General features: G+C 46.7%; 1 protein-coding gene across 3 annotated transcripts in view; it reads left to right on the top strand.

The window, feature by feature from the left end:
• Positions 1–5,755, top strand: part of LOC133113911 (rab11 family-interacting protein 4A-like) — a 47,705-nt gene extending 41,950 nt beyond the window's left edge. For 2 of the 3 annotated variants that reach the window (XM_061223055.1, XM_061223057.1), the window contains 5 exons: positions 170–307; positions 728–874; positions 1,793–1,870; positions 2,883–3,026; positions 3,538–5,755. In XM_061223055.1, the coding sequence (XP_061079039.1) occupies positions 170–307; positions 728–874; positions 1,793–1,870; positions 2,883–3,026; positions 3,538–3,654 (624 nt within the window). In that variant the 3' untranslated portion in view covers positions 3,655–5,755. The remainder of the gene's footprint in view (positions 1–169; positions 308–727; positions 875–1,792; positions 1,871–2,882; positions 3,027–3,537) is intronic. The other variant, XM_061223056.1, reaches the window with a different exon arrangement.
• The last annotated feature ends 6,745 nt before the right edge of the window (positions 5,756–12,500 follow it).

Here is a 12,500-nt window from a genome sequence, read left to right as displayed (position 1 = left end):
TATGCTATGCTATGCTATGCAATGCTAGGCTAGGCTATGCTATGCTAGGCTATGTTATGCTATACTATGCCATGGTATGCTAGGCTAGGCTATGCTATGCTATGTTATGCCATGTTATGTTAATGTACACAGTGAAATAGTGGTTGAATGCGAGCCTCCTTTTCCCCAGGATAAGCAGCGTATGACGGATAAGCTGGAGGACACCAGCCTGCGTCTGAAGGATGAGATGGATCTGTACAGGAAGATGATGGACAGGTTGTGGCAGAACAGACACCAGTTTCAGAAGGAGAGGGAGGCCATGCAAGAGGTGAGAAACACTTACACACACACACACACACACACACACATACACACACACACCATGCACGCACACATATACCCACACACATGCATACACATAGATGGCATGCACATAAACACGCACACATACACACACACACACATACACACACATGCACACCAAACACGCACACACGCACACACACACACGTACATACACCATACACCATACACACCACACACACACACATATACCCACGCATACACGCCAGACCTGGGTCAACTACATAATTACTAAGCTTGGCTGGTTTATTGGAACCTATGCAATATTCAAAAAACCCCGCCTTCTGGTCCTCTCGGTTGGCTCAGTTGCAGCAGGCGAGATCAGCCTGGTGGTGTGAGTGTTATTTTCATGATGTGAATATTGCTGACCCTGTCGTCTGCGCAGCTGATCGAGGACCTGCGCAGGGAGCTGGAGCACCTGCAGCTCTTTAAGCTGGAGACAGAGAACCCCGGCCAGGGCCGCGGCCTCTCTGAGTACAACGCCAAGACCCGCGAGACCGAGCTGGAGCACGAGGTCAAGCGCCTCAAACAGGTGGGGCAAGGCGTACACTCTGTTACTCTTACACTGGAGCTGTTACAGTAATACTGTTACACTGTGGCTGTTACAGTAATGCTGTTATACTGGAGCTGTTACAGTAATACTCTTACACTGGAGCTGTTACAGTACTGCTGTTACACTGGGGCTCTAACTGTAATACTGTTACACTGGAGCTGTTACAGTAATACTGTTACACTGGGGCTGTTACAGTGATGCTGTTACACTGGGGCTATTACAGTGATGCTGTTACACTGGGGCTATTACAGTGATGCTGTTACACTGGGGCTGTTACAGTAATACTGTTACACTGGAGCTGTTACAGTAATACTGTTACACTGGGGCTCTAACTGTAATACTGTTACACTGTGGCTGGTACAGTAATACTGTTACACTGGAGCTGTTACAGTGATAATGTTACACTGGGGCTGTTACAGTAATACTGTTACACTGGGGCTCTAACTGTAATACTGTTACACTGGAGCTGTTACAGTAATACTGTTACACTGGAGCTGTTACAGTACTGCTGTTACACTGGGGCTGTTACAGTAATACTGTTACACTGGAGCTGTTACAGTAATGCTGTTACACTGGGGCTGTTACAGTAATACTGTTACACTGGGGCTGATACACTGGAGCTCTAACTGTAATACTGTTATACTGGGGGTATTACATTAATGCTGTTACACTGGTACTGTTGCAGTCATACTGTTATGGTTATACTGGGTCTCTTACACTGACACAGTTACACTGTTGTACCACAGTCCACATAGAGAGGAGAGGATTGGTGCAGACCAAGTAGGAGAGGATTGGCGCAGACCGGGCACGCTGTGTTTGCATGTGCGGTGTCTGATGGAGTGCACCAGGGCCCTGTCCTCGGAACCCTCACTCTAGCGTCTCCTTTGTTTGCCGCAGAGCATTATTCCCAAGATAATCCCCCCAGAATTCCAGCAGCTGGTGTCCGCAGGGGCGTGGCTCCTGCCCAATCGGATGGTACAGTAAACAGCCTCTTTCCCGCGTAGCGCTGCGCTATTAACCACTAACAACAGCGCCAGCCCGCCGCCAAGCTAATTCGATGTGAGACTCGCGCGGGAAACTGTGTTTTCTTTGCCTTGCTTTAGGTCGCGGCCTTCAGTCCTCACACAGTAACTACTCCGTAACGCTGCCTTCTCTGTGGTAGTACTAGCCTTGTGCTACGTAGGCTACTAATTACCTACTGCAGTGTGTCTGTCAGTCTCTGAACACAGGAGTAACTTGTGAATGACTTTGTAGTGTTTTCACCCTTACCTTGTGCGATAATATGCAATAATTTTGTTTGATATCGCTGTGGTTGAATTGTGTCGCAGAGCACTTCTGTGTGTGCTGCCATTTATGGACCTCCTTATTACACGTTCCGGATTGTATGAGACTTGGGTGCATTTTAAACGCTTTAATCCTTCAGCCACCGGTGAAACTGGAGAGTCACACTCCAGATCGAACTTCCTTCGTATTCTGTTTCTGTTGTGGGTTGATAAACGATGAGAGAGGCCCGCAGATACCGTTTGATAGTCTAAATTTTGGGGGGAAAAAAAAGAAAAGAAAAGGGGATTAAGAGAAATTAATGGATGTGTATTGACGGTCATGGTCGTCTTTTGGGAAGGAACCTCAACTGGGTCTATTGTCTTGGTGAGGGAGGGAGGACAATGGTTTGTGAAATTATAAATATATTTGACCCAACCCAGAGAATAATATAGTATTCTTTCAAGCCTTGGAATGACACCCAGCACTCCGGTGGGTAAGGGCCGAGCTGTGGCATCAGGTTACCCAGGTATGAGTCCGTTCCAGTGGGGAGGGTATCAGGCAGGGTGCCCCCACACAGCAATCAAGCCTCTCCCGGTCTTACCATCCCCCCCTGCTCCACCCCGTCCTGCCCTGACCCTGCCCCCCAGACTGACCTCTCTCTGCCCCCCGCCCCCTACCCCAAATGACACCCCCCCCCCCCCCCCCCTTCCCCCCCGTCCTGCAGGAGAACCACAAACTGCGGGACCAGAACGACGACCTGAACGGCCAGATCCTCAGCCTCAGCCTGTACGAGGCCAAGAACCTGTTCGCCACGCAGACCAAGGCCCAGTCGCTGGCCGCGGAGATCGACAACGCATCCCGCGATGAGGTGAGGGGGCGTTTAACGCTATCATACATATAATCCGCTGTCAGATTAATCTACAAAGCCTAAGTCCTTTGTTTTGTTGTGTTCTTAGCACTTGAAATTGTACTTCCCTCTCGGGTCTTTCAGTGCTGGTTATGGGTATGCACTTTGTTGTACGTCGCTCTGGATAAGAGCGTCTGCCAAATGCCTATAATGTAATGTAATGCTTCTTTAACTTGGCTAATTTTGATAGCTGATAATCTGGCTACTATAGAGCAGTGCTACTCAACTCCACGTCCAGTGTCTGTAGCTATTTGTTCCTACCGTGCGCTACACCACCTGAACACACGGTTGAAGCAAATGCCTGACCCTGCGGCCCGCAGGACGTGTGGTTCAGTAGCGCTGCAGACACCGCAGGACGTGGAGTTGAGTAGCACTGCAGACACTGCAGGACGTGGAGTTGAGTAGAGGATGTGTTGTGACATGATCCGTGTGGTGGTGGTGTTGTTTACTGACGCGGTTGCCGTGGCCACAGCTGATGGACGCGCTGAAGGAACAGGAGGAGATAAACTTCCGTCTCCGGCAGTACATGGACAAGATCATCCTGGCCATCCTGGACCACAACCCCTCCATCCTGGAGATCAAGCACTAGGACTCCTTATACACAGCGCCCCCTGCAGCTTGGGGGTGTCAACTGCCCCGGTCATTCTGTGTTTACAAGAGAAGCTTCAGTATACTGTAGAAATCTATCGATCACAATTTAACTTTTATTCCCTTTTTTTGCAAAATGTTACATATATATTTTTTGTTTTGTAACCGTAGTGTAAAAAAAAAAAAAGATTAGATATAACTGGAAAACTATAAAGATTAGAAAGTAATATATTTGTGAACATGGAATGAAAATGTGTATCTTAGTCACGAGTAAAATGTGAATACAATGCATACTACCTCTGAGTATGTAGGTACAGTGATATGCAGACCTGCGATGTATTTATAAGGGAAAGGCAATGGATAACTATGGGAATGTACATGAGAATCGCTATGGCTAGCAGTTATGGCTGACTGTGACTGAGCTGTCAGTCACTGAGAGCTGACCACAGAGAGGGCGGGAGGGAGAGAGTGGGTGGGGCCTGACTGAAAGTCGCTTGGAAAGCCGTTGGGATGTGTATTCGTGTGGAGCAGGAGTGCGGGGGCGGAAGCCACGGGTTTGTGGGTACGTCAGGAGGCTTTTTGGGGGGGGGGGCTGGTTCTGTCTCACACCCCCCAAAAAGAGAGGAGTCGCGGTGGAGAAGTGAAGGGGTTTGATACCCTGCCAGGACAGCAGGGTGAGGCCACTGGCCCTAAAATGAGGGGTAACAGACCTCCCAGGGCCAGTGTGGGGGCAGGGTTTTGTTCCAACCGTAACAGTTACCCACCTGATTCTACTAAACAACAACTTAGGGTCTTGACTAGTAGAATCAGGTGTGCAACTGCTTGTTTGGAAAAAAATCCTGTACCCACACCGGCCCTTTCTGGGTGAGATTGAGTACCCCTGGTTTAAAGTGTCTCTGGTACAAGAGACAGGTGGCAGACTCTCCCACAGCATTATGGGTAATGTCACTGACCTGCTCCACGGGGCAAAGACTTGAGGGTCTACCTGTCCGAGTGAGGAACTGGAGAGACGGCCGATGACAGTTGGCGGTGTGACTCCGGATCAAAGAGACTGAAGTGTGAACAGGAGTGAAGTGATTTAAGATGGCTGGTGCGAGAGACTGTTGTTGAAGAAGGTTCTGCCGGAAGGGGCCAGAGTTCGGGAGCGTATGTGGGATAAATTTGGGATTAACACTGCCGATATAAGGACTAGGGAGACTGAGGAGGCTCGTTGTGCAGGCCCTGTTCCACACGAGAGCCACAGCGCAGAGGGGCCACAATAAAAAAAATCATCCATTATTAATGTTCAAGCACAATAATTTTATTTTTCATCTGTAAACCACCCGATGCGAATGTCTGACGTGAGAGAAAACATATGTACGGTACTGTTACATGTAGTTACACCTGCACAGGATGATGGCATTTTTGGGGGGGGGTGAGGGATGTTATTACAGGTTTGTTTTGGGTTTTTAGGAGGGAAAAGCGAGAAAGTGTTCATTTTTCACAGACTGTTTTCACGGACTGTTACAATGAGGGGGCGGGGGGGGGGGACCACAGCCCCTGTGGACAGGAAGTGGCTGGTTCGGTGAAGGACAGTGTGACCTCTCATTCAGTCATTGGTCATTCTTAACTTTGACATAAAAGTAAATATGTGTTGTTTCTTCTTGCAGTTTGGGCAAGATTATTTCATCCATCCATTATCTAACCCACTTTTTCCTGGTTGGAGTCGCGGGTGGACTGTAGCCTATCTGTCCCAGGATGCACTGGGCACAGAGGCACATTTCAAACAGTGCGGTTAGAGGTTTGTAGGAAGGGACCCATCTTAATTGCCAGGGTCAGAACCAGGTGTCAGCGCTGGTGAGGTAATGAGACGTGGTTTGGCCGTGGGTCAAGACACATTTGTTCTATGGTGTGGGAAAGCTGCGGAAAGTCGGCGCTTGCCGCAGCTCCCCCTGGTGGACAAACACAGGCCGGTGCCGTCGGAGGGTGAACTGAGTTCGGCTTCGCCGTGGAAACGGCACAGCCCCAGCACTCCGGGGAGCTGATGCAAGCGTTGCACTGTCCGGATGTGCTGGAACCTGCGTGTTCAGAAAACACACTCGAACCTGAGCCCAAACCCCCAAACCCCAGAGTCCAGGCCTCACAAGACGCCTGAGCCTTTCCCCAGATCACTGCAGGAGGGAAGGAATGATTGGCGACCCTGGTTGTGTGGACGGAGGCTGTGGAGGAGCCTTGTGCTGCTGACAAAGCTTCCAAAGCACAGGTGGGCGATGAGAGCCGTGTCTGTTTCCGCTTTTCATGTCAAATTCTGCCCCTTTTTTTTACAGAATTAGCCCTAATATTTACGCCATCTGACATTTCAGCTATGTTTCTCAATAAGGGTATGAGTGACAGGCCAAGATTTACTGTGTCCCGATACAGAGTGTTTTACTGTGATCTAATCTAGTGAACCAGTGTTGGTGTATACAGACAATTAGTTCATTTAGCCAGGGTAATTGGTGGGAACAAAAACCTGCATACCCAGTGGCCCTCCCGGACCAGAATTGCCCATCCCTGATCTAAAGAAACTAATTTTATTTAATTAAGTAGAATATAATGATTATTACAGTAATGCTAATCCAATTTTATGTGGGTACAGAGTGTATGCACAGACTGTGTTCTCTGAAAATTGAGATGCTTGTAAAGGATCACAATTGTATCATCTCATATCTTGGGTTTGTCAGTTTATAAGCTGTGTTCATAAGTGACATGGGATCACAGTATTAGAAGAACAGGTTGAGATTCAGGAGAGGTAAAATAACAAACTGCTGTAAACTGTACTCCACCGTATCCCTGTTAGAGTCGTCTCCTCGCACAGATACGAGTTTCGTTAGCATGTTGTTAATTATTTCTGATGTTTGTGCCTTTGTATCTGAACTGGTGTCTGTTTGATTTCCTTTTCAGAAGGCTTTTTTTTTTGTTTTGTAAATTTTTGCTTTCTAATCCGTGTCTGGACATTCTTCACGAATTGTAAATGTTGTACAGAAAGTGCATAAAATAGTTTTCACGTGCCACTCATCTCACTTTTAAAGAGCAAATTTAAAAAAGCGTCTTTTTTACAGTTTTATGAGGAAAATGCTTGTGTCTTACTTAGGTCCCCTGTGCTGCTGTCTGTACAGCACGTCTTTTAACTCGTTTCACTGATAAAGCATCGTTTAACATCACGCCATGTCCTCTCTGCTGCTTTATTGTGTGTTTTTTTGTATTTATTTAGCACAAAAAAATTCTTCATTCTTCAAAAGTGATCATTGCTAGTTATTGTGATGAGGTGCTGTGCAAGCATGACCAGAGGAACTTATCGACTCGACACGTGTTAAGAGACCACACACTCCAGGTACACATTCGACATATCAGTTATGAATGAAGTGTTTGACTTTTTTTTAATGAGAGGGGGAGAAAGGTTGAAGTCACAGGGAGGAAGTGGATTAAGTGATTCGGTTGATTAAAGGTCCAATATTTAATTTTGGAAAGGTACAACAGGTAAAAACGTTCAAGAGAGGAATTGCAGCAACAAACACACTCAAACCACAACACTGTTTATCCCTCCCCCTTCTCTGTGAACGCGCTGACGCTGAAACGCCATTGGCTGTGGCACTTATAACCAATTTTCAACCAATGAGCTTGAATTATTGTCCAGCTACACGATGTTTTGGTTCAGAGTGCCGGCCCGTCAACTGCATATTTTGAAACCCGAATTTAAGGGCTATGAACACAGGCAGAGGGTGAGTCAACATGTCAGTGTGCCTTTTTCAATGATAGGAAGGGATTTACAATGGTTTTGTAACAATGATTTAACACAAAAATCTTACCTATTGTCCCTTTAAGTTTTACTTACTGTAGTGAAGGTGTATCTGCTCCCAGCATCTCAGTTTTTGTTTGGCTGGAAGTGCTTTTTGGTGCCCTTGTGTTTCTCAGGGAAGGTTCTGGAAAGTGTTGGCCCAGGCCTGGTCAGCTAGTCCACAGGATGGGACAAATTCTCCATGTCAGACGGTGGTTTACCATCCTCGGTCCTGTTCACCAAGTACTAATGGAAACCCTTTCCCAAATTCTCCATGTCCGGCAAGTCCTCTCGCCTAAAATACATTGAAATATGAAATACAGGTGTTTTTGGAACATCAAAATATCTGATTGGACTTTTGAAAGTCATCGTGAATTTAAAAAAACCTCGTAAATAAATCGCTAAATAGTTATGAAAGCGATTCCGTGTTTATGTGTGGCGAAGGGCCCATTTACGACAGCTGAGGGGACGTTAAGTTCAGTATCCGTGCATCTCAAGTCACCTGACCGTTCAGGAAGTGCATACCACCCTCAACCTCAGAGCAGCACATCAACGAACTGTGCCGAAATCTCCTCTTTCCCCTGCTGTATGTGAGAGTTACCTGACTCAGTGTGTTACCTGACGAGTGCTTCAGAAAAGGGCCCTGACGTGTTGATACAGGACTCGGCCTGACCTACTTCAAAAGAAGGAAGAAGAAGGGAAAGTGGAATATTGTCATCCGGTCGACGTCTGTCATGACTTTCTCAGAGCTTAGACTTTGATTGATTCAGGTGGAGGGTGGGGCCAGTACAGACAAGCTGTTCGCATTGAGTTAAAGAAGAAAACAAGAAGCTAGAGTTCCTTTTGGGTTTTAGTTTCGTACATTGTCATCAGCATAGCTGCCAACTCTCACGCTTTCGGCGCGAGACACACGCATTTCCCTGTTTTCACACGCATATGCAAATGCGTGTGTCTCACGCCGAAAGCATGAGAGTTGGCAGCTATGCATCAGTGAAATGACTTCAGTTTAAAATAATCTCCAGTGAAATGGCTTCAGTTTAAAATAATCTCCACTGAAATGGCTTCAGTTTAAAATAATCTCCAGTGAAATGGCTTCAGTTTAAATAATCTCCAGTGAAATGGCTTCAATTTAAAATAATCTCCAGTGAAATGGCTTCAGTTCAAGTAATCTCCAGTGAAATGGCTTCAGTTTAAGTAATCTCCAGTGAAATGGCTTCAGTTTAAATAATCTCCAGTGAAATGGCTTCAGTTTAAATAATCTCCAGTGAAATGGCTTCAGTTTAAATAATCTCCAGTGAAATGGCTTCAATTTAAATAATCTCCACACTTGCCCTCTCACGCTGAGGCCTGGCAGGTCTCAGACAGACGCGGTTCTGGTTCTGGCTCTGGTTCCATTCTGGAGTCTCAGAACCTTGGTGCCTTCTGCAGAACCAGTCCGTGTCCATACCAGTTTAAGCAGAACCAAAGTTCCACCGCCCTCCATCATCAACGGAGGGCGTTGCTCAATGCACAAGGCAGGCGGAATATGACACGCCCACTGATGACGTCGCGGTTTGCAAGGAAAAAAAACAACTATTTTTTTTGTTCCAACTGAGAACCAACTTTTCAGGTTCTGAAGCAATTTATTTTCGGTCTGAACGCGGGAACCGGAACCGGCACGGAGCCTTGCCGGTGTGAAAGGCCTGTCTGTGGATCTGCTCTCCAGTGCCACGCTGGAGAGGGCCAGCTTCAGCTCTGCTGCCGGTACAGTGCGCTCTGCTCTGAGCGTGTTTCACGTGCACACATCGCTGTTATTCTGTTCATAGATTTCAGCCGCCAAAATAAACGAGTCACCATCAAAACAAATACGCAGCGGATCTCCCCATCAGCTGTTGGGTGTGGCAGGATTGCACCCGCCTTTAAGGCCACTAGGTGGCAGCGTTTATCTATTTCATACGTCTCCCTCTCTCTCTCATATAAATATACAGTATATATAAAGAGAGAGGGAGAGAGAAAGAGAGAGCATCTTTCACATTTACAGTGCAGTCACTGCACTGTGTCCATTGTCACGGTGAAGGACTGCCCTTTTATGGATAAATACATGTTGTGCTGTACAAGGTGCTTTCGAGTTATTTGAAGTACGTTTACTTGCTGTAGACCAGAAACCCGCAAATGATCTATACCCGACACTGCTGATCTGGCAGGTTGTCACAGACCTTTATGAAAGTTTAAAATGTCCTTCATTGCGCACTAAAATTGAAGTAATATTTACTACGTCCTATAAAGTGAACTATCCCTTTAAATGGTCATGAGCTGTTGAAGCGTGAGGCAGATTCCACCGTGCCAGCGCCTCAGAGAAACATTTCCCTGACGCCGGCTTCTGTTCCCTCAAGCCACCTCTTGACCCAGCCATGCCAGAAATATTTTTTGTTTGTTTGTTTATTTGAGCAATTGCCACATTTATGTGCATCACAATCAGATTTGACTGGCTGTAAGCTGTACAAGTGGTAGTCCTGACGTGGTTGCGATGGAGTTGTTTTTTTTTACGGAGACCCTTACTGTTCTGCGGTTAACTAAAATGCAGTGTGACGAATTGTCCGCCAGAGGGCGCTTTTGTGCAGTGCCATTGATCAGCGTTGCTGTCTGTCTGTGTTTACCCATGCGGGGAAATCTGGACAGAAACACAGGGAGATTTTGGCGTCTGGCTCATGGTGTTGGGCATAATGAGGCACAGACAAACTGGAATGCCTCAGGTTAATGACAGAAGTGTGAAAAATTATAAGTATAAAACGGCTCATAGCAACGCTTGCGGCAGTAAAATGTGGGAGGGCTCACTTGTCCTCCGGCTCCAAAGCTTGAAATACTTTTCTATTTTTTGAAATAAGGTCTGGAAGTGATTGGACTTTGTGAGTCTTAGAGTGAGTCAGTTGAACGTGACTGGAAATCTGTCTCTGTGACTGTGGCCCGAGGTTGCCAGGTCTTCAGCTTTCTGTTTGCTGAAATAGCTTTTTTCTTTCTTTCGTGGGAGTCTGAGGTCACCCTGTAATCAGCTACTGTGTGCCTGCTGCCTATTCTTCTTCTTCTTCTTCTTCTTCTTCTTCCTCTTGTTATTATTATTATTATTATTATTATTATTATTATTATTATTACTGGTATTGTGTTTGATTTTACGTCATTGCCACATTCTGTTCTCTAGAACCTTAGTTTTATGATATATGAGCATTTAAGTGGTAGTCATTAGGTTACTGGGTGTATTTGAGGTCTGTTGTGTTTTGTACAGGGGTGGGTAGTCATTAGGTTACTGGGTGTATTTGAGGTCTGTTGTGTTTAGTACAGGGGTGGGTAGTCACTAGGTTACTGGGTGTGTTTGAGATCTGTTGTGTGTCGTACAGAGGTGTGCACTCAGTAGGTTACTGGGTGTGTTTGTGGTCTGTTATGTGTCGTACAGAGGTGTGCAGTCAGTAGGTTACTGGGTGTGTTTGTGGTCTGTTATGTATCGTACAGAGGTGTGCACTCAGTAGGTTACTGGGTGTATTTGTGGTCTGTTATGTGTCGTACAGAGGTGTGCACTCAGTAGGTTACTGGGTGTGTTTGTGGTCTTTGTCGTGTGTCGTACAGAGGTGTGCAGTCAGTGGGTTACTGGGTGTGTTTGTGGTCTGTTATGTATCGTACAGAGGTGTGCACTCAGTGGGTTACTGGGTGTGTTTGCGGTCTTTGTCGTGTGTCGTACAGAGGTGTGCACTCAGTAGGTTACTGGGTGTATTTGTGGTCTTTGTCGTGTGTCGTACAGAGGTGTGCAGTCAGTAGGTTACTGGGTGTATTTGTGGTCTTTGTCGTGTGTCGAACAGAGGTGTGCACTCAGTAGGTTACTGGGTGTATTTGTGGTCTGTTATGTGTCGTACAGAGGTGTGCACTCAGTAGGTTACTGGGTGTGTTTGTGGTCTTTGTCGTGTGTCGTACAGAGGTGTGCAGTCAGTAGGTTACTGGGTGTGTTTGTGGTCTGTTATGTGTAGTACAGAGGTGTGCAGTCAGTAGGTTACTGGGTGTGTTTGTGGTCTGTTATGTGTAGTACAGAGGTGTGCAGTCAGTAGGTTACTGGGTGTATTTGTGGTCTTTGTCGTGTGTCATACAGAGGTGTGCAGTCAGTAGGTTACTGGGTGTGTTTGTGGTCTGTTATGTGTCGTACAGGCTGTGGGTAGTCATTAGGTTACTGGGTGTATTTGAGGTCTGTTGTGTTTAGTACAGGGGTGGGTAGTTACTGGGTGTGTTTGAGATCTGTTGTGTGTCATATAGAGGTGTGCAGTCAGTAGGTTACTGGGTGTGTTTGAGATCTGTTGTGTGTCATATAGAGGTGTGCAGTCAGTAGGTTACTGGGTGTGTTTGAGATCTGTTGTGTGTCATATAGAGGTGTGCAGTCAGTGGGTTACTGGGTGTGTTTGAGATCTGTTGTGTGTCGTACAGAGGTGTGCAGTCAGTGGGTTACTGGGTGTGTTTGTGGTCTTTGTCGTGTGTCGTACAGAGGTGTGCACTCAGTGGGTTACTGGGTGTGTTTGTGGTCTTTGTCGTGTGTCGTACAGAGGTGTGCACTCAGTAGGTTACTGGGTGTGTTTGTGGTCTGTTTTGTGTCGTACAGAGGTGTGCAGTCAGTGGGTTACTGGGTGTGTTTGTGGTCTTTGTCGTGTGTCGTACAGAGGAGTGCGCTCAGTGGGTTACTGGGTGTGTTTGTGGTCTGTTATGTGTCATACAGAGGTGTGCAGTCAGTAGGTTACTGGGTGTGTTTGTGGTCTGTTATGTGTCGTACAGAGGTGTGCAGTCAGTGGGTTACTGGGTGTATTTGTGGTCTTTGTCGTGTGTCGTACAGAGGAGTGCAGTCAGTAGGTTACTGGGTGTATTTGTGGTCTTTGTCGTGTGTCGTACAGAGGAGTGCAGTCAGTGGGTTACTGGGTGTGTTTGTGGTCTGTTATGTGTCGTACAGAGGTGTGCACTCAGTGGGTTACTGGGTGTGTTTGTGGTCTGTTATGTATCGTACAGAGGTGTGCACTCAGTGGGTTACTGGGTGTGTTTGTGGTCTT

This window comes from Conger conger, chromosome 16, assembly GCF_963514075.1.
Source record: "Conger conger chromosome 16, fConCon1.1, whole genome shotgun sequence".
Classification (NCBI taxonomy): Eukaryota; Metazoa; Chordata; class Actinopteri; order Anguilliformes; family Congridae; genus Conger; species Conger conger.
This window is presented reverse-complemented; position numbering and strand designations above follow the sequence as displayed.